Below are 26,723 nucleotides of genomic sequence, written 5' to 3' on the forward strand. Positions count from 1 at the left end.
TTGTGTCTATTGTATTGTCTCTTTAAAAGCAACTGATTTTGTGGATTGTGCCTGGAATGAGTTGCAGGGCCCCACCTTATCTGACTCCTGAAGAGTGCCGGCAGTGACACGGTGCTGGCGCCAGGCAGCCGGAGCCACGGACTGAAGTCATCTTCCTTCACATCAATCAGACCTGGGTGGCCTTTTACCATATTTTCAGTAACCAGCAATGGTAACGTTTGCAGTTCCTTCCCTGATGCTCTTCCCTGGGAGTGTAAGAATAACTCTTTTCAGCTTCATATCTCAATTTGTTTCCCAGCCACCACCATCTTTAACAAAAGGATGGCAAACGTATGTGCCACTGGTGTTTTAGCTTCTGTCACCCCGTGCAACTAGAGGCAGAAGATGGGCATGTTTAAGTACCTGGTTCTGGGGAGTGTGAAAAATAAACAGGTTCCGAGCAAAGGGTTTACATGAAAGTGCAAAAGCTCATCTGTTACTGAGAAGTACAAGGCAACTGTGCTCAGAGCAGGGCAGCAGTGGGCTTCCTGGCAGGTTCTCTTGAGACTTCTTCCACCAAAGCCAGGAGTCAGTACCAGAGCTCAGGAATTTATATCCAGGGGAAAAAGACAACACTGAGAGAGTAGCTTCTTCAGGATTCAGCTTTCAGGAAAATGATGGCCTTGAAATAATGGAGTTTTGCAAAGTCCTGTTATTAAGTCTCTTTCCACCCCTACTTTTCCCCACTGCCATTTGAGTTACCACTCCAGCATGGCAAGGGTGGAGAGGAAAGGAAATCGTTCTATAGTTACAAGAGCTACAGCACCTTGTGACACTGACATCCCCTCCTTTCTCACCCTGTGTATAATGTTGTATTATCCTGTGCAAAGTATTTGTGCAGGATACTTTAAGGAAAGCATTTTCCATTCTTACAAGACTGCATAAGACAGTCTGTCAGCTCCCCTTTTTCAAAGGCTGTCCTGCCATGAAGCAGTTTCTCTCCTGTGAGTGTTCTGCTACAGTTTCACTTGCATTTCTTAAGTTCTCCTAGCTGAAGTGGTAACACAGGGTATCAATTCAAATGGTGAAGTCCAGCTGTGTCGTTTGCTGAGCTGACAGAGACTGCAGTGACTGAAGAATACTGCCAGAAAGAGAGGTGGTGTATTTCAGTCCCCCTCCCTTCCCAGTCCCTAACCAGATAAGACTTGTCCAGCAAACCAGTCATGGGAAAAAAAAAAGTGTATTAAAATATTCACAAGATTACAATAGAAAACATGAAAGTCCAGTCAAGAAAAAATATCCAAGGTAAGTGTTTCCAGATGAGTCTGTAAAATCAAAAGCACTAACAGTTGGTACACTGGCTCTTCATGTAATCAGGCCATGCAATGCATACCTAGCTCCCTCACACAGATTATACACCTGTCTTACAGGTGTTTGTTCTCTTGCATACCTCCAAGCCAGAGGTTTGCAAAAGTACCCAGTCTATGTTTCCAATTACATTTACCACATAAAAACAGCTGGCACTGCAGGGAGACAGAAAAGATTGCACAGCACACTGATCAACAAAGGCATTGAACTTACATTTTAGAGTGCAAAAATACCTTTAAACAAAAAGGCTTATTAGCTTTAGGGCAGTGAAGAGAAAGGAAAGAGAAGCCTCAAGAAGAGTACAATTGCTGAGCATAGTTGGCATGATTTTGTAATCTCCCATATAAAAACATTAGCTAAATACTAGCACCATAGGGGTGTAGCCACAACCCAGAAGTCTTACCCACCTTCTCAGTTTTGATGGTTTTAAAGAGCAAATATTTCTATCACCTATTACACAATAACAACATTTTGTATTTGAGGTCCTAGGTAGATACATTAATAATGTAATATTCCAAGACAAGATTTCAATACCGAGTGAAGGTGTTTTGGTTATAAATCCAACAGCCCACACTTTGCCTCAATGAATCCACTTTAAGGCAACGCAGCTTCCAAGTTGCATATACACATTTACTGCAGTTACAAGACAGATGGTTACCTAAACAGTTCTCACAGGATTTAAAAAGTTAAAAAAAACTAATTCCAGCTCTTCTAGTCACAAATTGAAATATCACTAAAGCTTTGAGAGAAAACAAAACCCTATGGGTCTCTGGTTATATATGACACATCATTCAATTAGTTACAGGGACATATTTGCCACCCTGTAATAGCTCTTAATGCCATTTCATAAAAGTTACAGGGATATATTTGCCACCCTGTAATGGCTCTTAATGCCATCTCATAAATATGCTGACCATCTCCCTCACAGAACAACTGCTGAAGTCAAAAGGGGCAATGGAGGTTTGATGTACCAAGTACAGCTACCGATTTACTTAGATTGATACTTTAAAATTATTTGTAATGCTCAAAATTAATTTCTGGTATCAAAAAGAAGGAAGAATATATCCACTGTTACTAAAAAGCCAAACCTTTTCCATTTTGCAGTTCTGTTAAAAACAGGGAAGACGAATGATGCCATTCATATCCCTGGCTCTAGGGGGTGCCAGCCGGCTTACCTGCCAGAGCCCAGGCTGGCGATCCAAAACTGCGGTCCTACAACGGGTAGAAGGTCGCTTCTATCCATAAAAGACCTTTTTTTAACCCTCAGCTGAGAATTTCAGATCGATTCCAGTTTTGTCTCCATGATGAATAAAAGAGAATTCATTGCAACTCTTTTACATCACACAGACCTTCCCTAGCTCTGCTATCCAAGAGCAATGACCCACGTAACAGCTTTAGTCATTTGCTATGCCTCAACAGAGGCTGCCCACCCCTCAGCTGTGCTGCAGCAAGCCTGCCACGCAGCACTTCTTTTTAAAATAGATGGTCCTAAAAAGAGCTAGCAGCAGTACTACAACAGGACAAGGACAACACAGTGTTCCTCAAAGTCCAAGCTGTTCTTTTCCACCTGCAAAGAACAGCATCAGAGAATTAAGAGAATAGCAGTAGAGCAAAGAGTTAAAACTTCTGGTCACCATAACGTTAGGATATGATGACCTTGACTGACTAATCTCTGCTTGCTACCCATCGAGGAAGTAGGAGTCCCCTGTCTTCTGACACTTTACTAAGTAAGCCAATTTAGCATCAGTCCCTTTCATCAGCACAGGCTATCGTATGATTAAACAAGCTAAGATAACCTGAGGAACAGAAAGTTCACAAGTGTTGTCTCACATTGCCTCGAGTTCTTTTGACTTCAGCCTGAATAAGTTATTTAATAGCTACACTGTTCATGTTTCCATGACAAAAAAAAAAAAAAAGGTAATTCAACAGCTTTCACACTAGAGAGGGATTCAGACTAATTTCTGCTGTTCTTGAAGGAAGGGACTTCTGTTTCTTTCTAAAAAGATATTCAGCATTTTTAAAAATACTTGCAAGTTCATTTTGCCTTCACAATGAGGATCCAAACAGCCTTGCAATGAGCCTCCTCAGCATAGGCAATCTGAACATACCTGTAGTTAAGCAAAAGCAATGGAAGGAGACGTTTCCCAAAGTTAGTTAGCACCAGACAGATCAGTGTGTCTCCTGAAGTTAGCACCACAAGAGCATGTTTCTTAAAGTCAGCACCAGATCAGGACTGTGCTCAGATTCTCCAGTATATTCCAGCAGGAAAAAAAACAAAACATTAGTAGCAGACTTCAGAGCCAAGGATAGCCCTATCTTTTCATAGCAGCAAGTTTCTGATCGCTACATTCATCATGTTTCTCCCTCTTACTCCAAAATACCTGGGGAGAAAGAGACTGATGCACAGGGATGAATACAGGCAGATCAAAATCAAGTTTCTCCATCAACCATGTCAAAAGCACTTGTTTCTTACTAAGTGTAAAAGAAATGGGGTTTTTTTACATTTCTTTTACACTTAGTAAGAAGTGTAGTAACAGCCTGGTAGATAAAGCAAGCAGCAGCAGCAGGAGGATTCATCCTGATCTTAATGAGGCTTCTAACAAAGGCAGGTGTTGTCAGGAGACCAGTAAAGTCTGATGCCAATGAAAGAATTTAGTGTTAGCATACCCAACTTGGTTGGGAAAAAACCCTCTGTACACAAAATAGTTATTAAAGGTCCACTGTCATAATCAAAGGATTATCAAATGTGGTTCTGAAAGGGCCTTCCATGGGCCTAAAACTACTTTTCATTTACTTGATTTTACAATGGAATGGAGGGTTAGGTTTCCAAGTATCACGCTAAAAGTGTTGCAAGCTCACTGGAGGACAGTATGAGAACTCAAACCAAGATTCAACTGACAAATTGAAGATGAGGTCTGAAAAACCCATAAAATAATTTCAGTAGAGACAGATTTGCAGACAATACAAAACCAGGAGGAGTTGCTGGCACACTAGATGGTTGCGCTGCCATTCAGAGGGCTGGACAGCCTGGAGAGGAATTTCATGAAGTTCAGGAAGGAGAAGTGCAAAGTCCGAACCTGGGAAGGAACAACCCATGCACCAGTACATGCTGGGGGCCACCTGGCTGGAAAGCAGCTTTGCAGAAAAGGCCCTGTGGGGGATCCTGGTGGACACCAGGTGGAACATGAGCCAGCAGTGTGCCCCTGCTGCAAAGAAGGCAAACAGTATCGTGGGCTGCATGAGGCAAAGTATTGTGAGCAGGTCGAGGAAGGTGATCATCCCCCTTTATTCTGCACTGGTGAGGCCACACCTGGAGTACCGGGCCCTATTCTGGGCTCTCCAGTACAAGAGAGGTATGGAGATACTGGAGCAAGTCCAGTGCAGGGCCACAAAGATGATAAAGGAACTGGGGCATTTTCCATATAAGGAAAGGCTGAGAGAGCTGGGACTGTTCAACCTGGAGAAGAGAAGGCTTGGGGGGATCTTATCAATGAGTATAGATACTTGATGGGAGGGAATGAAGAGCACTACTCATCTTAGTAGTGCTGACTGTCAGGAGAAGCAGCAATGGACAGAAATTTAAAAAAAGGAAATCACAGAATCACAGAATCATTCAGGTTGGAAAAGACCCTTGGGATCATCGAGTCCAGCCATCAGCCCTCCTCTACAAAGTTCTCCCCTACACCATATCCCCCAACATCTCATCTAAACGACCCTTAAACGCATCCAGGGATGGTGACTCCACCACCTCCCTGGGCAGCCTATTCCACTGTCTGACCGCTCTTTCTGTGAAAAACTTTTTCCTAATGTCCAGTCTGAACCTCCCCTGTTGGACTTTAAAGCCATTCCCCCTTGTTCTGTCACTAATCACCTGTGAGAAGAGACCAGCACCAACCTCTCTACAATGTCCTTTCAGGTAGTTGTAGAGTGATGAGGTCTCCCCTCAGCCTTCTCTTCCTCAAGCTAAACAGTCCCAGCTCCTTCAATCGCTCCTCATAGGATTTGTTCTCCAGGCCCTTCACCAGCTTCGTTGCCCTCCTCTGCACTTGCTCCAGCACCTCGATATCTCTCTCGTATTGAGGTGCCCAAATTAAAATGAAATGCCACCTGAACAGAAGGAAGCACTTTTTTTACTGCTTGATCACTCTGATCAAACAGTGGAACAGGTTGCCCAGAGATGTTGCAGCGTTTCCATCTGTGGAGATACTCAAAACCCAACTGGGCACAGTGCTGGGCAACCTACTCTAGCTGACCCTGCTTGAGGAGGGAGCTTTGGACCAGGTGATTTCCAGAGGTCCCTTCCAACCTCAACCATACTATGACTGATTCTGTGAAACAGGCTGAACTAGGAAATGGGCAAGAATTGGAGAGAAAGGGTTATGGTAGACCAAACTGGAAATTATTTGCTGCTACAAAAAAGCCAACACCACATTAGGATGTACAAAACAGAAATCCTTCTACCACATGCTACTCTGAGAAGACAGCTGGAATGCCACTTCTAGCCTTGAGCACCAGATTTCAGGATACCAATGGGACAGCTAAAGAAAGATCCTCTTCAGCAGGAGAGAACAATCAGAGATCCTTAACAAATCTATAAGGAGTTTCATCTAGAAACAAGAAGCTGGGAAATTATATTCAAGTAGTAGACTTGCAGAGAAGAAGGAAATAAACTACCCTCCGCATCCTCTGTGCAAATATAGGTTACACGAAAAACCATGTATCAAAAAAAACCAAGGAGTGAAGCCCTAGATTTCCTCCAGAGGTCATTCAGCCTCCACTACAGGCTTTTAAGAACAGATAAAGCATCTCTAAGGAAGTGACAGTGGTATAATGGAGCCATGGGAGAGAGGTGAGGGAGTACTACAGTTTCCAGCTCCCCTGGAGCCCTTTTTCATGTTTAAATGAAATGACAGAGCTTCGAGGAAGAAACATTTCATTGAAAGGTTCAACAGTCTGAGGGAAGCACCTACAGCTATAGCTTCCCATCCCTTTAACTCACTAGCTCTTTAGTTTTCACAGGTAAACTACCATTTCACAAAATTAATTAGATCAACACTAACCCTGTACCTTACAGGACTAAGCTTGAATAGATGGGCTTAACACAGAAGTAAACAGTTCTGTGACCTGTGTTATTCAGGTCAGGTAGGTCTAAATATTTCGTTCACTTACACTGCTAAGACATACATTTCTGATAGCTAGGAGTCACGATTTGGCTTACAAGACCAAGTGAGAGTGTCTAGTTTATATGAGAAGGCAGCTTGTACTGAGAATCTGACCAAGGAAAGATGAATACCCTGTATACATGAAGAACTCTGTGAATATAAAGAAGGTATCGTCTTTATATTCACCTCAACAAAAGAAACTAGGCCCTATAAGCAAAAAAAGAATCTCCAGGTCAGTCTAGAATCTTCAGGTATCTTCCAGTTTCTCCATTAATAATCAAGATAAAAATATTTAAAAGTTGTGATGCGAGTTTTCACTTTCCCTCTCGTCACACAAGATACAAAAAAAGAATATTGGCAATTTATAAGCAAAATTCTTACCGCATTTCAACATGCAACATTGGTCTCACTTCTGTACGATTAAATAGACTATTTACACACAATACATATATATCTTTCCCTCTGTATGCACATGCATTGGTCCTAGCCTAGGCATCAAAGGCCACATGTGAGTTCTCTGGGTCAAATCTTGTTCAAGCAATTCCAGTCTGAATGTGTGTTTTCCTTTGGATAGCTTAGGATCTCATCTCAGTTCTTCCGAATATCAGCATAGACCACAGACTCTGACTTGTTAATCTTGTCGCTGTGCTGTCCTCCGGAATGATCTAACTGCGCGTAAATGACTGGGCCCTGGGAACAGAACAGAAAAGCACAATCAGTATTTTTCAGGATAGGCCATGTTACCCCTCGCTTCCGCAGGGGCTGCAGCACGACCAAAGCTAAAGCAAGACCACAGAGCTTTTATGACTGCTAACAGCACTTTGAAGCAGGTGGAATGAACCCTCGCCTACAAATGAGCTCTAGTCTGCCACCTTTCTCCTGTAAGGAGCACGCCAAACAGCACCATTTCCTCCCGTTAATACTGTTACTGCTGCTTGCTTCTCAAAAAAGCAAAGTCTAGAATCCTTTGGTCTGAAAAGCAGCAATTCTTACATGCTATGGAGCAAAGATACATGGCTTAGTCAGATGCATGCCAGATTTAATATTTTTCAAGAGGAACTGTACTACAGATTTACCAGTAGGCAGCAGAGTATACTTCCCACACTGCCACTCGAGTCCTGCAAATCCCAGCACAGCCACACCGCTTGGATAATGAGGGAGGGAGCAAACCTGCAGCCACCGTATGACACCAGTCACTGCCCAAGCAAGTGATGGATCAAGACTTACACAGCAGTGGGCCAGAAAATACCGAAACAGCGCAGTGATGCAGAATTCTTACCTGACTTTCGAGCCAACCCAGGTAGTGAGCACCTCCACAGACACACTGGGCAAGCACAGCCACACACCTTCGGTGTATTTGCTGGGGTGTGGTGGAGGACATTACAGCACCATCTTTCAGCAGAGCATGCAAACACACCAGCGCCTTCCTAAAACACCATGTCCTCCGAAACACAGCCCCCAGGAAAGCGAACTGCAGCTATTCGAGATGGGCTGGGGACAGGACTGCAGCCTGGAAAGAGCAGGTACCCAACAAGACAGGTGGGAGCTTTATGGCAAGGTCTGGCCTGCAGCTCCCGCTCTGCATGCCCCAGCTGACACAAGCACCGAGCAGAAGGCTGCGACCACCTACCCGGTGACCTCAGTGGAGAGACCACACACCCACACACACCACCCGTGCAGGACTGTCCTATTCGAGGGTGTGCGGAGGAAATTACAAGGAGACATCTTTTAGCTTGGTTGCAGCTTTTTTAAGAGTTTTTGCTTCAAAACTATTTCATGCATTTAACTCTGTTTCCGTTTCCCTTATGTCCCAGGAAGAAGTAGCCTTCACAGGCATTTCTCCTACCCCCTTCTCCCCAGTACTTTTGGTATCCTGCCAAATTAGAAAACACCTCTATGGAACTGACCCAGAAACCCTTCCATCTAACTTCCAAAGCAATTAGGGGCCAGAGATGAAAAGAGACCTTCTGTACAGAAAATTAAGTCCTTGAAGGACCACAGGTACACTTCTGCACAGCTGCTTCCCCCCCCAACACAATGGCAAAGCACGCACCTGATAAATACCTTGTTCTCTTTCAGAAGCTGTTTAAATCCAAATTTTCTTCCTTCCAGGTAAAGTATTTCCCAAATGATAAAGAGTAGAGGAAGAAGATGGACAGAAGGATGAAAACTTGCGAGTAGATATAAAACACTGACTGTAAACAACAGACTGAGAAAATGCTCAAAAAAAAAAAAACACTGATGTCTTAGAAAATTTTGAATTTCAAATCTCGTTAGAGCCACTTTTTTTCTTTTTCCACTGTTGGCTCTCATATTGTTCTGATCTCCAATACTGTATCAGGATTACATTACTAATTCCTATTAGAGTACAGTGTCTATAAAAACTTCAAGGCAAAGTGACCCTAAGGTTTATTTGTAAGCAATTTTGGAAGTCTCATCTGCATGAGGTCATAGGCCAAGTGTATGATAAATTCAGCTCAAGAGCACTTCCAATCAGTTAAAAAAATAAAAAAGAAAAAATCTACAAGTGCATGAAGCACTCAGTATGACATTTCAAGTTTTGTTCAAGTAATTCTGATGGGTCAACTTTCTACCACGGGAGCTCACTCAGGACCGGTTATCTTATCAGTATTCTAATTTTATGCCAGGTTAAATATAGCTATTCTGCTGCAACCAGCATGTTAGATGGTGGTGGAGAGACTGACGGGTGTCATCACCTGCTCCAAACAAAGCTATCATTGTCTTTGATGTGTTCATTATCACCTAAAGAAGTGGTAGATTAGCTAAAACAAATAAAAGGAGGACCAAGGATTTATTATAATGCTCCATCTATTTGATTTGCTACCTGATTTTCTAGCTGATTATAATCAGCACCAGGGGCTATTTTTTCCTGCATTTGATACCTCCAGTGATCTGAATCTCTGTAAAGACTCTTCTTCCACAAGTAAAAGCTTCAAAAAAGTCTAAACAATTCAGAACTTTCACCTAATCCCAAATAAGCTCATCCTGACCCTTCAGAACCAGAAGATGGACCAGTACTGCCATATAAAACCCAGCATTTCTCTATGCCTTGCAATTTTTCCATTCAGAACTGAAGGCAAAAGAGTAGCAGGTGTACCAATACCTTGCTAAGGGTTTGTCAGCAGAGTCATGAATTGCAAGTTACAGTAAGGAAAAAGGAATAACAAGGTTAGACCATCATGGTCTAACAGTGGTCTACAGTATTTTCAAATTTTTTAGATTCTGAAAGATGTTGCAACTACCACAGGTTCCAGCTCCAGGAAATTTATCTGAAATTTAAATCAAGATTCCTGATACCATGAACTACACCTTCGAAGAGCTCCGGGGTCCAGTTCAAAGCCTGGAACAGAGCTTGTTCAGGTATGTCTTAACTAGAAAGAGCACAGCTAGAGATCTGCACCTAAATTAATGTAGCTTTAGTGCTCCCCACTTCTACACTGACAGACCTACCTGCTTAGGATCTCCATACCATACTGCTCTGTACATCAGAAATGCACTTCTACGGAAGTTACACTTTAAGATCAGTGGTCCTTCAGCCTGCCCAGAAATGAATACTCAGCTACTCGCAAAGCAAGAACAAATGACAGTCACCTCGGAGTTAGCATATCTTGGGACAACATACATCTGCCTTCCAGTTTGCCTGCTGCAACCCAGATTACTAGCTAAACAAGGACAGCCATGTGGGAATCACAGATAGTTCTTGCCTTCACTGGAAATGCTTTTCTCACTCATCCAAATAATAGTCATGGTAGAATACGAGTCACTATGGAATGATTGCATGGAGAACAAACACCACATACAAATTTGACAGAACAGAACGTACCTGCTGAGAAGGAAGACACAGTGAAAACAAGTGGAGTTGATTCAACCAGCTGACCATTCACAGAATCAGATATGCATACTTTCAGCACTCTGAGGCACTCCAAAAAGCAAGGTCCACACTTGATAAACTTGCACCCAAAACACAAAGGAAGTGCAGGCCCAAGGGCAGCTGAGAAGTGATGTGGACAAACACTTCATCACTGATTCCTAAACTGATAACAAAATAAAGAAACTTCATCTAATAAATTTAATTTAAATGCCACTCTTTGAGAGTGAACACCTCTATTACTGTTTTTAACGGGTTGTGTATTGGTATTCACAGTTCTTTTCCACCAGTGAAGCACGAAACATTTAGTCACTTCCTACACATCCCACCAAGTAAAAGGCTACAGGGAAGTCCACAGGCCTTTACTGTTTGACCACAGCACTGACTGTGTGAACCACTGGTCTAAAACTGCTAGGCAATCCAAGACACAAAAGTGTGCCTGAATCAGCAAGCAGACTGCAACAGCTTCTGGGAACTGAATATCAGCATCTCACCTACACAACAGCTCAAAAGCTTACATACTACAACTGATTTCTTGATTATGAAGAAATATCAGGTTTTACTTATATGTGATGCTCGATTTCAAATATGTTAATTTGCATGTTGATATCAACCTTTTTTTAAAAAAAACTCTATGGCTAGAATTTAAAAATTTAAGTGTAATCAACTGAAATTTAGTTTCCTCACTGATTTAAACCATCCATTCAAAATCTGATTTACCCTGATTTTATTGTGGATCTTGTTAAAGAAAACTAAGTATGTTTCCTTGCTGTTCTGTAAAGATGAGGCAAACATTTAACAGAAGGTAGAGGAACGACTTGCTGCTACAAATGTTTGCCAAGAAAAGAAAATCCAGACAAAGCTCCCTTTGCCTGACAAAAGAGATGCAAAACCTAAAAAACCTAAACTAAACTAAAGCCATTTACCATATCTTTCTTTTGAGGTCAGGAATGTTCACACTTTGGGCTTTCCTTTAGGAACTTTTCTGCGGGAAGACCCTGGAGGACTCTGTCAAGGAATAAGCAGACTGAAGTGACTACAGAAGGGCAAAAGCACACTGATTCTGAGTTATCTTTACAAAGTTCAGATTTACTCCGACATGTTCCTTCCAGCACATTGAGACCCAGAACACTGGGGACACAGAAGGGTGAGGACACAGCAAGTTTTCACACCAAAACATTACTGACCAGATAAGGTTTTTTGCTTTCAAGACGTAAGTGCAGAACAGCAAAACTCTTTCTCCATGTAGCTCTCAGGGCATTTGCATATACTGCTTCATACCATGACCATAATTAGATAAAACATCCTGGTCTTTTGACCTGGGGAAGTTGACTCCAACAATCACTGCAACACACATCCCAGACATAAGCTTTTTTTCTTTTTTTCCTTTTTTGGGGGGGGGGGGGGGGTGGGGGGGTGGGGGGTGGAGGCAGGAATCACCTGTCTCATTCATCCATTCTAGAAGCTCCTCCCATGAAGCAGAAAAGACAAGCTTTACCTAGGTGTTATAGGGACCCTGCTGCTCCTAGACCCACTCCAGTCAAAATCTGAACTATTTTTAAATCTTCTAACTTGAGTATATTGCCTTTATGTTCAGAGAATAACTGTTCTCTGAAGTCAGAAGGTAGCTTTGTGGGCCTATGTGCTAAAACTCTGAAAATACTGCACCTGCCAAGAACAAGATGCATTTCAAAACCAGACTGGAAGCCAAACAGACTTTATCCAGCTCACTGTTAGCACTGTATTCTTCTCCTGTAGTGTTAACATACTAACACACATCTCCATTATTTTGTCAGGAGAAATTAAGAAAGCAGGTATTAACTCCGATTTAGAAACCTGCCAGCTCACACAGTACTCTGCAGCCACCTGCTAAAAAGTGGCTAATTAAGAAAAAGTCCATTTCAAACTTAAACTCACTCAGGATCGGTACCTCCACAAGAAAATTGCTGGGAATACACAAATCAACGAAATCCTGTACACTGTTAACAGGTAATCGTACATTGTGTAGAATCCCTGTATGACTCATGCTCTCTCCCCTCTGACTAATTTCCCTTGGGATGTTAAATCTGGATAAGAGCCACCTTCTTCCTTCAAAGTCAGCAGAACTTTGCCAACAGCAGCAAGCACAAGACAAAGCGTGGCAATTCCAAGCCCACAAAAGTTGAGCGGCTCAGCAGAGGAGAGCTCTCAACAGCAAGAGTCACCCTCAAACTGATCATCAAACTGGTCAGTGTTGACAACGTGCTGGCTCATGACACACAGCATGCACCTTCACAGTGATGACAGAGTAAGTAAAATTCCTCCACATTATGATCCTAGAACAGATTAGGCAGCTTTATGAGGTGATTACACATCTAGTAGATAATGTTATCTCTACATTAAACAGCTACCCACTGCCCACTCCTCAACCTTGCCAGGCTCTCATCCTTGCACTTCACTACCACTTGTGTATGTTAATGCACAAGATTGGAACCATCTCTTTTTATACATCAGTACAAAAAGGACATAAAACTCCATCTTAACTAATGTCAAGATGCTATTCTTTCAATTGCACTAAGCCTTCTATGGAAGTTCACCAGTCCCAGCTTACTGTCCATCCCCTGTTCCTCTGGGGACTTTTACCCCCCAGCCTTCATCACCTTAACAGACAGCACCTAATTCATGTGTCCCACCCTGCCTTTATCTTTTCCATACCATCTCCCCCACACTCTGGGAGGATCCTGCTTTGGGAAGCAGCAGGAAGCAGTTTACCTGGTGTGATCTGGCGGGCACGCTGTTTACCAGACCCTCTGTGTCGGAGGGCGACTTCTGCGGAGCCTGCTTAACCGGTGCCATCAAGCTCTCAGATGTACTGCAGCTGACGAGGTGGCAGAGCAGAGTTTGCACGACAATGTTCAAGAGGCACAAAAAAACAAAACACAAAAAAACAAAAACAAACAAAAAACGAGTGATGGCAAGATGAATGTGGCATATCATGCCAAAGCAAAAACGAACATAATGGTTTCTGAAATAAACACATTTAATTCTCCATCTCTCCCCAGACATTTCTCTATCCTTCCTCCCAGAGTCACTGGTAAGCAACATGAAGGAACAACTATTAAAATAGGACAGCAGCTTCTCCAAACCCCCTGTTCCCTAGATACTCCCGTTCAACCCAACCTGTCTAAAACTATGTGTTTTCTTCACTGAGGCTTTAGATACAGTCAACAATGGTAAACAGCCATTATCTTCTAACTATAAGCTTAATAGTCCCAGTCACTGAGGCAAGTCTTATACTAGTGCTACAGTTAGAATGAACACTTGCAAGAGCCACCAGCTCTCCGTACCAGAAAGGTACTTCACGTTAGTTCCCTTGCTCTTGGTTAGGCTACTATCCCCAAAGAATTCTGCCTACTCACAACAGACACTAGTCTCTGGAGCAATTACTTTAAGAGTCACACATGACATGTAAGCTACGTGCCCTGATATAGCTACTTGAGTGTCTAATCAGGGAAATCTCATTTTTCAAACAAGAAAACTGTCTTGTGGTGAGAACCAACAGCCCTAAAAGAAGGTTTTCACTCTCTGTTTGCTTCTTTCCATCTGCTTAAAGCAGGACTGAAAACAAACCTGTGATAGACAGAGAAATGAATACCACAGAGGTAAGTATATGAGCAAGTGCCCTTAAACTTAACGTTAGCAGCTTCTGGGCAATGCAGTAATGGGTCTCTAAATGCTAGGTCTACCTCCTCGTACCCAAGCACCCAGGAAAGAAAACTAGCCATCTCCTTGACAGCAGACGCAGGAGTTCCCTTTGCTACCACAACACTCTGACCACTGGCATCCTCTTCCTCCAATCTTTGTAGACAGACAAGCGTACAAAGCAAGTGCAGTGACATTAAACAGAGCACCTCCTCACAGGGCAATCACTTTTTATCCTTTGGTAAGTCTAACCATAGAAGACTTCATACATGCAGCAGTAAGGAAAAAATAAAAAATACTGCCCCCCGCCATCACGGCAAGGGGCTTTTGCTGTCTCATAGACAAAGCAGCCTGCTGCCAAAATGATGTAATGATGAATTGTTTGCTTTATCCACAAAAGTCCTCAGATCCACACTATCTAAAAGTCATAATTCAGGTTTAAGCAACTAATGCACTTAGATCACTGCAAGTTCTCAAACACCCAAGCTGTCTGAGCCAGAGGAACACTTACAGGGAATTTACTTTTATTTTGACACAGAAAGGGCTCTGAATTTCCTGTGCTTTAGTCAGTGCACTGGCAAGTTGACTGTTGGAAGAGATGGAGGGACACCATCTGGGATAAGCAGCAATCCCACCCCAGTTAAGACATGAGACAATGAAACCCCAGGACCCAGTGAAATGCATCATCCCTTTGCCAACAGATTCCAGCACAAATTACAGTGAAGTTATGTTAGCAGAGAGCTAGCTGGTTAGTCAGCAAAGGAAGAGGAAATGTGTACACATACACACAGGTATTAACAGCAACCACCAACTTGATTAGTTACCATGGTGTCTAGTGGGACTGGAAGAGAAGACCCAGCCCTGTTACATTCCCAATCTGGCGTCTATATCAGGATCTCTGTAAGGAGAGGAAGGTAAGCAGGATCCGATCCCAGCACACCAAGGCAGAAAGAAAAAAAAAATAAAAAAATACCAAAGTCAGAGCATGAACGGAAACTGTGGCCATGCAGGGGTTCCAGATGCCGCGCAGTGCCCCAGCCCACCTCAGTTCAAGGCAGAATGGTTATCTAAGAGTAAGTGCATCTCACCACCACCACCACCACCACACACTGGGTTAGCATCATGTAGAAGACAGTCCGTAAGTTTGGAGGGAGTCACAGCACACTCAGTTTCTCTTTACAAGTCATGCAGAGCTGGCATGGTCAGTGAAAGCAGTATTTAAACTTCAGAGATTACTTTCTCAAGAGTAGTTAAATCTACTACTAGAAATTACAGTGCATCAACTACTGCTCCAGGCTCAGCACCAGTGTGTGTCCTTCAGCAGGAAAACACTGGAGAGCAGGTCACTGGGAAGCAAGGCAAGCGGGCCACCTCACACACACTGCTGGTGCATGATGCTGCAGGCTTCTTTTCAGCTCTTAGGGGAAAGACACATGCAGAATGGAAAAAACAGGCTTTCCACACAATTTTGAGCACACACAGCCACCTTTGCTATATTTAGCCTTACCCTTGGGCAATAGCCAACTCACTTTCTCTAAACTCTCCAACTGGGAAAAGGACAGGGCAAAGTTTAATTTAGAAATCCCCACAAATTTATTTTTGGAGTTATTTTCTTTTAACCCACAGGCAACCCTGCATGAAGCAGGAATATTTGTTTGGGAAAGAACAGAAGAAAGTTTTAAGTTTGGGGTTTGTTTCTAAGACTGCATACATAATTTTCATTCTTATAGAAACCAATTACCAGCTAATTAGAGAGGAGAGAAAAGGAAGTGCCTCCCCCACCAGCACCAAGCCCCATCACCACAGGACTCAAGTCTGCCTTTGTTAGTTCTTGTTGCTTTTTCATATGCCACTCAAAGATCTGTGCTTCACTTTGGAGTTATCCTCCTAACACTAAAAAACCTTGCAGGGATGGTAACAGTTAACAAAAAACAGACAGTGAATGAGAATGGATGCAGAGTGGCTACTCTTCCTTTCTTTGAAGTGTGGTGACAAATGGGGTTTTGGCAAGTATACTCCAGGCTCAGGAGCCAGACACTGGTAACTGAAAAATCCAGTCTTAACCTCAACACAGAGCATTCCTTAAAAGTGCATGTGTGGCACTTTTCCGTTGGGGGTTGGGGGTCACAGGGGGAAGCAGGGCTGGAGGGAAGGGGAACAGACCAGAGCTAGAGGATCTTGTATTAAATGTTCTTAGGGCATATATGCTTGTGGCTGGGGATCAACTCCAACATTTAGTGATTTTTCAGGTGCAACTCATGGTCAGTAGGTCTTTTCAAGCACAGTACAAAGATAACCATTATAGGCAGATGACCAGTGTTCCACATGGCCATACCCTATCTCTAGCCATGGTTGCCAACAGTTGGCTGAAACAACTCCTACCCCCCTCTAAGCCCTCCCTCTGATCCTGCTGCTGTTCCTCACATCATCCACAGGTGAGGAGGGAGATCTCTTACCCAGAGTATCGTTTTTTAGAGTTGTTCTTTCTGATGACAAGACACACGACAATAGAGATGAGCGGTGAGAGACCTGTAACCGTACCGATGACTATCCCTGCCACCATGGCAATGGGGAACGCAGGCAGGCTGTCTGGGGAGAGAAGGGAGAAAACATTCAACTCTTCTGCATTCCCTGATCAACAGAAGTGCAAACCACAAATGCTCTTGACCTTGGATTCCTTTAGAGCAGAAGGCACTAATGTAACATCCAGGAATTACAACATGCAGCCTAAGAGGTAGTGGTAGCAGGCAGCCAGCAGAATAACATATGAACAGAGCACACACCAAGAGCGTTCTTAATGTCACCGTCCTTCAGAAGACAGTTTATATCGAACCAAAAATTTTGACATGTCAGGGAACACAAGTGACAATGAGGACTACCCTGCCTCATTGTGTATCCAAAGGGGAAAAAAAAAGTTACATTCATCTGGCAATTCCCAGCGAGGTCACAGGAAAAGGCAGGCACGCTTGAAAGCAGATTTGAACATAGTACACTGCTAACCTACTAAGAGCGCTGAAGGCTGGGTGTTCCCTGGGTAGCATGCAGCAGACAGCCTACTTACTACCCACGATCACTCTTCAGAGTGTTCATACATGATTCTGGTGTCTCAAAATACATATCTATGCATTTTTATAGAGTCATTATTTCCCTTCTTAACTCAGGATCACTGTACGATGCTAGAAATACGCTTTAGGTGTTCCTCAGGGGTCAGTACTGGGACCAGCGCTAACATCTTTGACCGTGACACAGACAGTAGGCCTGAGTGCACCCTCAGCAAGCTTGTCAATGACACCAAGCTGTGTGGTGCGGTCGTGTGGTAGTTTGACCTTGGCTAAATGCCAGGTACCCACCAAGTCACTCTATCACTTCCCCCCCTTCCCCCTTTTTTTTTCTCAACAGGGCAAAAAGGGGAAATAAAATAAGATAGGTTAAAAAAAACAACCCTTGTGGGTAAAACAAAAGCAGTTTTAATGTAAGCAAAGCGAAGCAAAAAGAAAACAGATTTATTCTCTACTTCCCATGAACAGGCGATGTTGGCCCTTCTCAGGAAGCAGGGCTCCAATACGCGTAGTGGTTGCCTCGGAGGACCAAGGGTGACCCCACCCCCTTCCTCCTTTCTCCCAGCTTTATACTGAGCAGACGTCATATGGTCTGGAATATCCCTTTGGTCAGTTCGGGTCAGCTGTCCTGGTTGTGTCCCCTCCCAAGACCTTGCCCACCCCGTCCCACTGCAGGGGGGAAATGTTGGGAAGAGCCTTGGTGCTGTGTAAGCACTACTCAGCAGTAGCCACACCACCAGTGTGCTATCAACACCCTGCCAGCTCCCAACATAAAACACAGCACCATGAGGGCTGCTATAGGGGAAAACCAATTCTGGCTCAGCCAGACCCAGTACAGGTCAACACGCTGGAGGGAAGGGATGTCATCCAGAGGGACCTGGACAGGCTGGAGAGGTGGGCCCATGAAAACCTCATGAAGTTCAACAAAGCCAAGTGCAAGGTCCTGCACATGGGTCGAGGCAATCCCAAGTACAAATACAGGCTGAGCAATGAGTGGATTGAGAGCAGCCCTGAGAAGGACTTGGGGATACTAGTGGATGGAAAACTGACTATGAGCGAATGACATGCACTCGCAGCCCAGAAAGTCAACCATCAAGAGAAGTGTGGCCAGCGGGGCGAGGGAGGGGATTCTCCCCCTCTACTCCGCTCTCAGGAGACCCCACCTGCAGTGCTATGTCCAGCTCTGGGGACCCCAACACAAGAAGGACATGGACCTACTCAAGTGGGTCCAGAGGAGGCCACGAAGATGATCAGGGGGCTGGAGCACCTCCCCTGTGAGGACAGGCTGAGAGAGTTGGGGTTGTTCAGCCTGGAGAAGAGAAGGCTCCAGGGAGACCTTACAGCAGCCTCCCAGTACTTAAAGGGGGCTACAGGAAAGGTAGTGTCAGGGATTGTAGGGATAGGACGAGCGGTAACGGTTTTGAACTGAAAGAGGGTAGATAATTTGATAGTTTTGTCATCAATTTTGACGCAGGTGATGTTTTTGGGTTGGTTGAATTTGAGTAAAGGACAGCACTTATGTTCTGTTGACAGAGGTTTTTAAGACCATATAAAAAATTGCAACTGTTTGCAGGTGGAAGTAGAGCCCAGCTTTATTGACTCTCAGAACATGGCCCAAGAGACTATAGGAAAGCTCACACAATTTTATGACCACATAGCTCAGCTGGAGAATGTCTCCCCACCATGCTTTTTCTTATATTTTTCAGTATTTCACAGTTACATGAACTCCTCATAAGTACTTGCAAAGCAGCCAACTTCATTGTAACAGGCAGTCCCAGCTAAGTAACCAAATACCAGCTCTGAAATCTAATGTTTAAGTTAATACCTTGACACAAGCCAAAAATCCAGCCTTCCAAAGAATTATTTTCACTAAATATCTCCATAACTCAAAGCAATTTCCATTTTTGTTAAAAGTGTTAGCATAAATTTTATGAAACAGTCAGGAAACTGAAGTTTTCCATTGCTGCTAAGTATAAAGATTTTCATACAATTCTAATTTTTCCCCTGCCATGAGAGTTCATATCAAAGATGGACTACCTCCAGGTAACACAAGATGTCACGAATACAGTGTTAAGTAGCTTGCTATTACAAGTAGGGGCAGCCTAATATAAGGACTTGGAATTCCCTACAAATTTCTGTCATTTAGGCTTTGAACAGTACTCCTTTCCAGATACAGATGCACTAGCAAAAGAACAGTCTTGCTTCTCATCCCTGCCAGTCGGATTCTTCCAACATAGTTGATGGAAATGTTTGTGCAAGCGCTATGTAGATACTGCAGTGAAAATCAGCTGAGTTAGCTGGGCTTGGCAATTTTAAACAGTTAAGCCAGCCCAGAACTTATTAAATATTTAATCCAAAAATCTAAGGCTAACCAAGCATCTATGAGATCATTTAAATGTGTAAAGTATCTATGTGGCTTTGAAGAGTTTACAACACTAGACATATGATTCAGAACCATTAAATGTATACATAATTTTTAAAAAAATGCACAAGACTCAACATGTACTTGTTTCAATTGAAAAAATTTCTCCAGCTCAGCTCAGGATGAGTTACAACCTATTACAAGAGCAGTACTTTTATGTAAAGTCAGAATGCAAGACAGCATTACAGCTACAGCTTGAAAGCCTGTTTTCAAGGTCTTCTTAAAAATTTGAAGACAACTGTTGCAGCACTTTTCTGATGATGAGAAGTATTGCCAAATCAGGGCTCCCTTCGGAATCAGTGAGATTCTCTTGTCCAGATGCTCCACCTATGGGGAAGCCGGCATGCAAGTCTGTTGAAAAATATCAGCTGAATTAGTGTACTGAAGTCAGTCTTCCTTTGCTTAACCTGGGTTCAAATCTGAAAAGGCTTTGCCAAACCAGCAGTTGCTTTACTGCTTCTTCATAGAGACTATCAATACATTGTAAAAAAAAAAAAAAACAAACCTGAAGCTATTTTATAGAGACTTCAAACTTCCAAGAAACAGAAAGTTCTACAATGGTGGGACCTCCAGAGGTCCCATGGAACTCAAACGCCTCTGTGAAGAAAAGAGTTAGAGATAGACCTTGCCTACATGGAATGACCTCATGAGCAGGCGTACACACTAGTTGTAGCAGCAGCATCATTCTAACTGGAGTATACATGTAGGTATCTTCCCTAACATATTAAAATCTAATGGATTAGCTGTATCAGCACTGCCATTTGCTAATTCAACGCTTATTCTTGCCCTTATTAAATATAAATTTGGAAATCACTGTACAAACCATTTCGTTGTAGGAAGTCACACTTTGGCTGACCTCCAGCTTAGCTAGAACAAACAAATGTTTTGGATGGCCAAGGGAAATAAGAGCCAAACTGACATACAGAATATAAGGGCTCTTGAACTGTCATCATTGTTACGAAATGTTAACCAGAAGCCTTAAATGACCGCAAGAAGCCAGCCCTTGCAGTTTATAAGGGTCACTATAAACACTGTAAGAACATCCAAGTAACAAAGACTGAACGCACATTCAAGACAAACATCGTCGCACGGAAGACAGTAGCACTTCACTGTCTGTCAGTACGTGCTCAGGCCCTTTTACTAGGTTTGTTTTCCAATGTATATACTGGATGGATTCCAAGAAGAGCCTGCCACTTTCTCTCCTTGCTCCCCAAATTTCAAAAGTCATCGTAATCCCTGATGCAGCATAATACAGAAAAAAAACTCATAGGACTTTGAAATGAGAAGATGGGTTTTCAGCAAGGCTTCCATCAGCTTTTGCTAATACTTGTTAAAAGCATAGGAATTAGTGAGTACAGAGGAAAAGAGTATGACATTCAATTTTTTAAACAGCTGACAGAATATCAGTTCTATTATTAGGACCTGGAAGAAGAGAATTAAAAAGATAGTTGCTCCCTCCAGGCTATTCCCCCACCCCCAAGAAAAATGATATAGACACAGAAGCGGGGGGAAAAAAAAAAAAGAAAGGAAGGGAAAAAAAAAAAAATCATATAGGGTGAATACCTTTCTCCACAACTCTAACTCGGATTTCTCCTGGTTTGACAACAATGTCAGGTGGGTTCTTGACATCGCAAATGTAAGTGCCGTTGTCCCGGAACTGCATGTTTGATATACTGATAGAAGCATCTTTCTTGTTAAGATCTCCAGCCCAAGTGATCCTGTCTTTAAATGGTATGTCCTTTCCAGGGTATGGCTTTCCGTTAAAGTAATAGAAAAACTGTAGTCAAGGAAAAGAGGATATAAGAACAATCCAATTAGAGATTACAGAGCTACCATGCTTCTCTCACTATTACAGCATTCTCCCAGAATCCACTGTATTATACACAGCTAGTATTTGAGATTTATTTTCCCCCTGCCTCACCACTTAAGTCTGGCTTGTTGCCTCTTCGTCACATAACCATGCTGTGGTAGTATGACTGCGGTATAAGCCGTAACAGACTGCAAGTTTCAGTTTTCTGTTGGTTTTGGTTTGTGGTTGGATTGTTTGGGGGGTTTTCTCCTGGTTTTGGGGACATGTGGTTTTGCAGACAAGGAGGTGAGGGAAAGAGAAAAAGGCTAGTAACCTGGGAATAATTAAAGGATAGAACAGTTCTGGATCACAGCCATCTGTCTTTCAGGCACAGGAAGCCTTCTGCATCCTAGTAGGAAAAGGATACCAGGTTTCCTATCTCATGGTTTGCTGTGTGTTACTTGCAACTACAGCACAGCTAAATTAACATGCAATAACCTCCTTCCTTCCACCGCCAAAAAAAAAAATCCCATGAGCAACTTAGAGCATACCTAGCTGTTTTGCAGAAATCTTCAGTGACTAAATATACCATTTCCCAATTTTTAGGTGACTAAGTTGCACACTGGCCCTGCACTCCTTAGACATGACCAAATATCCTTGAAAAATGAACCTGCTCAGTATAGTCTGAGGAGAAACTGCATATTTCCTTGCTATACCTGACCAAAATTGGAATTTACAGCAGTAGAAGTGCATAGACTTCTACAGGACAACTCTGCTTTCAAGCACGTGGGATGTTTGAACGCTGACCATAACCTTAAGAGATGGACCAAGACTGTATTGCAGGAGCACATTAATTCTTAATTTCACATTCTGAAAGACAGCAAGACAAACTTAACTCAACAAAGAATCAACCTGAACTCTCTTCAGGTCAGTCTCCAAAGCATGGTTAAAGAAATTTGAGACAATATTCCAGCTTCCTTTCCAAAGCAGTCTCTCTGCCACACAACAGACTGGCTACAAGCCAGTCTTCTTTCTGCTCAAGTCATCTTCCACTTCTTTTCCTGTTCCTACCCTTGATCTGAGGCTTGCCATTTCAACGTCCTTTCTATCAGGCCCGCACTCTGAATATCAGGCCTGATCGTTTGGCAGCACAAATCTTATCCAGATCAGGTATGTGCACGTGACCATCTATTGTGCTGCAGTCAATCTGACACTTATTTGTCATCTACAGGCTTGCATAAATCCAACAAACTATCTCATCTGGTAGGAAGTCTGCTAGCACAGTCATCTGTCAACATTTCGGAGGAAATCTGCATCAGTCTGCAGCATTTCCAGCTGGATTATAACCTTTAGCACAGAAGCACTGCATTGCCACACCCCTGTACATGGTGGGAGTCATCCAGCTGGAAGTCTAGAAGGCAAGAGGCAGACTCCTCAGCTCTCTAGGTGTCCTCACCTGGGGGAGGAGAGATCACAATGTAAAGTATGTCCTGAAACACAAGCCAAGACTTCTTTCGAAACCTGAAGCTGATGGGTTTAGACTGGTTTAAGCTGATTGTGAAATTCTGCTGTCCTCAGATGTTTTGTTCATGCAGAGAAGTCTCTATAACCAGGCATGAGGAGGGGGAAGGGGACAAGCAGGGGAAGCTTTCAGTCAAGTCTGCTTCACCACATGGCCACAAGATTGTCAGTGCTGATTCTAAAGAGGCACAGGACTATCCTTTCCAGGAAAAGCATGGACTTAGCTCAGACATAAGCTGATCATGAGACTGATCTTTCAAATTAACACCCACCAAGCCATGTTAATTGACATGACTTGGGTTCATAAAAGAAAAAAAAAAAATCTTCCCACCCCCCTGTTCCCTCAAAAGAAACAGAGAATTAACATCAGATCATGCTGGGTCACTTCTGCTCAAAGATAATTTGCTTTTCTCTCAGTTGTGCTGATAACTACATCCAGGTAGAATGTCTAAGTTGACCTCACTTCCAAAAAAACGTTATGTCCTGAAGTTGTATTTCTACAATAAGGGGTTTGGACAGTGATGCAGAAAGGGAAGGGCACAACAGGATATATGGTGGATATTTCTATGGGGAGCAGAATATATACAAACAGATAGCTTCATTTCATCCATCCTGTTCAACATTGGCAGGAAGTATGCCCTACTTCCTTAAGCTTTTGCCCAGCTACTGCTTTCACTTCCCAAAGAGAAGAGCTCCCTTTTCAAAACTAAGTATTTTTTCACTGAGTTTAGAAGCTGGTTCTTCAGAACTCTATACATTGAGCAAAATGCTCATACACTGTTTTGGATCAACTCTGTTCTGAGCCTTGAAGGGCTCCTAGAGTTTAAATGATCTCATGTCTGCAGCACAGGGAAGGAAGCAAACACTAACAGGCTGAGCAACCTGCTGTCCCCACATCTTCCCTGCTGCCCCAGTCTCTTCTCGTGTTTTCTCTAAATTCTCACTCAGGGCAAGGAATAAGAGGGAAGCAGATGTGTGAGAGAGCTCAGACTCAGATGTGCACAACTTACGCAACAGAGGAAGACAACAGCCAGCAACCTACCAAAGCTACTTCTTTGAAGGTTCACACCCGAAGGAACTGAGCACACTTGGGCTCAACATACAGAAAATGAGTGATGGCAATTATTATTAGCTTAAGTTGCTTGCTAGTCTGATTTTTTAACTCATCAAATAACTAAAATGTGAAGATGTAACTGCTTACTGATTTGAGCAATTCAATTCTGATCTGAAACCAGGAAGACTGGTCTTATTGTAAATTCTTTCAAATAGAGGCTATACAGTACACAAGCAGAAAATAAGCAACATGTAATTCAAATTCTGTGACCGCTATGGTTTAGTGCACAGCTCTGCAGCTCATTTCAAGTGCAAGAGGATATAGAACTTAGGAGAAGATTCCCAGATGCTCATCTACTTCATACATACTGCTACCACACCAATACCCCTCTCCTCTGACTAACAAGTACTAGTATATTTTACAGCCACTGCACACTCCAGTCTTTGCAGGGATCCAGCATATGGCAATACTTTTAAACAACTCTAAAAAAGACCCTCTAAAATCACAGCGATGGGGACAAGACCCGTAGAAGGAGGCTCCAATTCGTATTTGTTTGCTCCTCAAAACCAACTAGAAGACTTCTACACACTTATCACAGCCTCCCCTCCCAGGTTTGTTCCCCTACAGCCATTCCTTACTGAGATACGAGTTGCAGCTCCCTCTGGTTGAAAACTCCAAGAAACAGATGCTGCGCTGCTGATCACTTCCACAGATGTAAATGTGCATGGAAGCTTTGCGTCTGTCCCATTCTCCACAAATATCTCCTCTGGCGTGTTGACCTCTACTGCTGATACTTGGACTGTGTGGGAAAGGTAAAGAGAAGAAGGAGAACAAGAGGCATCAGTGGTGTTTTGAGAATCAGGAAGTTCATATCACATTGCCTGTAAGGGGAAAAGAGAAGACATCAACAACTCCTACATCAAGTGTGTGCACAGCCATTGCATTATACCTGCAAAACAAACAAGTATAGAGCAGCCCTGTTCACTTCTCTTTCCTTATATTAGCTATTACAGGACATTTCCCATCCACAGATGTTTCCTCTACAACAGCTTGTGGAAGTCAGCTCTATGGTGCAAAGGATGAGCTTAAAACTCTTTCCTACCAGCTGCCAGCAGACACTGTAGTAAATAAGCCCCATCAGAGGAACTAACATCTTGGACCCAGCTATTACTCAGTTTCCTCTCTGGCTCACAGCTTGTTTCTCATCTCCAGTTTTTCTCAGCTGTAGTTAGAATAAAAGCTCACCTCCAGAAAGCTGAGGAGCAAACCTCTCTGGCTCCCAGCTTCACCACCTGCTTCTGCTCTCTGGCATGCTTCAAGGTCTTCATACCTCATAAATAATCACTCAGCTATAGTTCAGAAGCATGAGTGTTTTCTACCATGACGCTTACGCATGGTCAAAACAGCCAGCAGACCACAACCACCCCCCAGATTTAAAGTAATCAAGGTTAATATTGTGCTTGTACTGGTAGTTTTCCTACAGAGTAAGTGAAATTCAGCATGATACAGAAAACCTATTGAACATACTCCTTAACTGGCACCTTTTAAACTGCAGAGACACTATCCCTATCCAGATTTACACAAAGACACATCTGTATATTCATTCAACGTTATGTTAAGAAACAAAGCATGATCTTGTGACATCACAAAAGAACGTCTTTCAGCATTTATGTCACATCCACGTGAAAGTAAAAATCTTGTAAAATCACTGTGGGTGGGTGCACATGTGACATGTGGCCCCGGCAACTCAAGTGTAAGTTTTGATTTTTATTAAACTGTGGTTTTCAGCATAGAGATGGTACTAGTAATCTGCTTCTATATTTCTAGGCTACCGTATCTTAAATCCAGGTGTTTTCCTCCCTTGTCAGAAGAGGAAAGCAAGCCTTCCTGCTTCTTCAGTATCTTAGCTGATTTCTCAACTTTGAATAAACTAGCTCTTGAAGTAGCTAAATTGAAGAAAAAGATTCCAGTCGAAGACAGTTGGGAAAAAAAAACAAAAGAAAGAGAAACCCACTTACATTAGTGCTTAAATCATAGGGCTTATGCTTTGAGTCAGTGAGAGCTACCAGCTCAGCATCCTTCAAAAGTTAGACAGCAAGCTTCTTTCAAGTGATATGACCATCCTAAGGTGTAGATTTGTCATAAACCAGGTTATTCTATCAGAGCTTAAAATTAAGCAAAGCCCATGCTCCGTAGAGAATTTTAGAAACCATCTTTTAAATATCTGACTTTAAGCCTCATTCCGCAAGAAAACAAAGTTCACATGAGCTGTGCCACTTCCCGTCTTTCTTGCCCCGAGACTACCGAGTCTATCGGGCAACTCCAGCTGACCAGCTGCAGCACAGGACCACAAACACAGCAGGTAGCAGCAGCTGGCCCTGCGATACAGACCGCCTGCAAGCTCTGGAAGCTGTAGTTCAGCCAACGAAATGGCCGAACAATGAAAGAGATGAAAACAAACTGGCCACCTGGGTACACCCAATAATTGCTATGTGCATGGCTTGGAACCACTGTCTCCCACCCAACCAGCATGGCAAGCCAGGGGAAGGCAGGACACATGCCCAGGGGACACGGAATGAGCACGCAAGCACTACAGGAGTAGCAGAATTAAACATACCAGTTTAATTACAATAACCAAAACCAGAAGAAACCACCATTCATTCACTTTGCCATTCAGAGTCCATGCTGCTCACTTCTCAAACTCACTAACTCCTTGGTCCCATCAGGTTATCCCTGATCCCTCAGACTGCCCTGTCATCACTGCTCTCACTTCACACAAGTGAGAGAAACTGCACCCTA

The 26,723-nt window shown here is 43.1% G+C and overlaps 1 protein-coding gene across 1 annotated transcript in view; it reads right to left on the reverse strand.

Annotated features, from left to right (window-relative positions):
* Positions 1–1,200: 1,200 nt before the first annotated feature.
* The window catches only part of MPZL1 (myelin protein zero like 1), a 40,103-nt gene continuing 14,580 nt past the window's right edge, over positions 1,201–26,723 (reverse strand). The window contains exons 2-6 of the mRNA XM_074857149.1: positions 24,563–24,723; positions 21,124–21,337; positions 16,536–16,668; positions 13,150–13,255; positions 1,201–7,199 (exon numbers count right to left, since the gene is read on the reverse strand). Coding sequence (XP_074713250.1) covers positions 7,098–7,199; positions 13,150–13,255; positions 16,536–16,668; positions 21,124–21,337; positions 24,563–24,723 — 716 coding nt within the window. The 3' untranslated portion in view covers positions 1,201–7,097. The remainder of the gene's footprint in view (positions 7,200–13,149; positions 13,256–16,535; positions 16,669–21,123; positions 21,338–24,562; positions 24,724–26,723) is intronic.

The sequence above is a fragment of the Strix uralensis genome, chromosome 2 (genome assembly GCF_047716275.1).
Source record: "Strix uralensis isolate ZFMK-TIS-50842 chromosome 2, bStrUra1, whole genome shotgun sequence".
Taxonomy (NCBI): Eukaryota; Metazoa; Chordata; class Aves; order Strigiformes; family Strigidae; genus Strix; species Strix uralensis.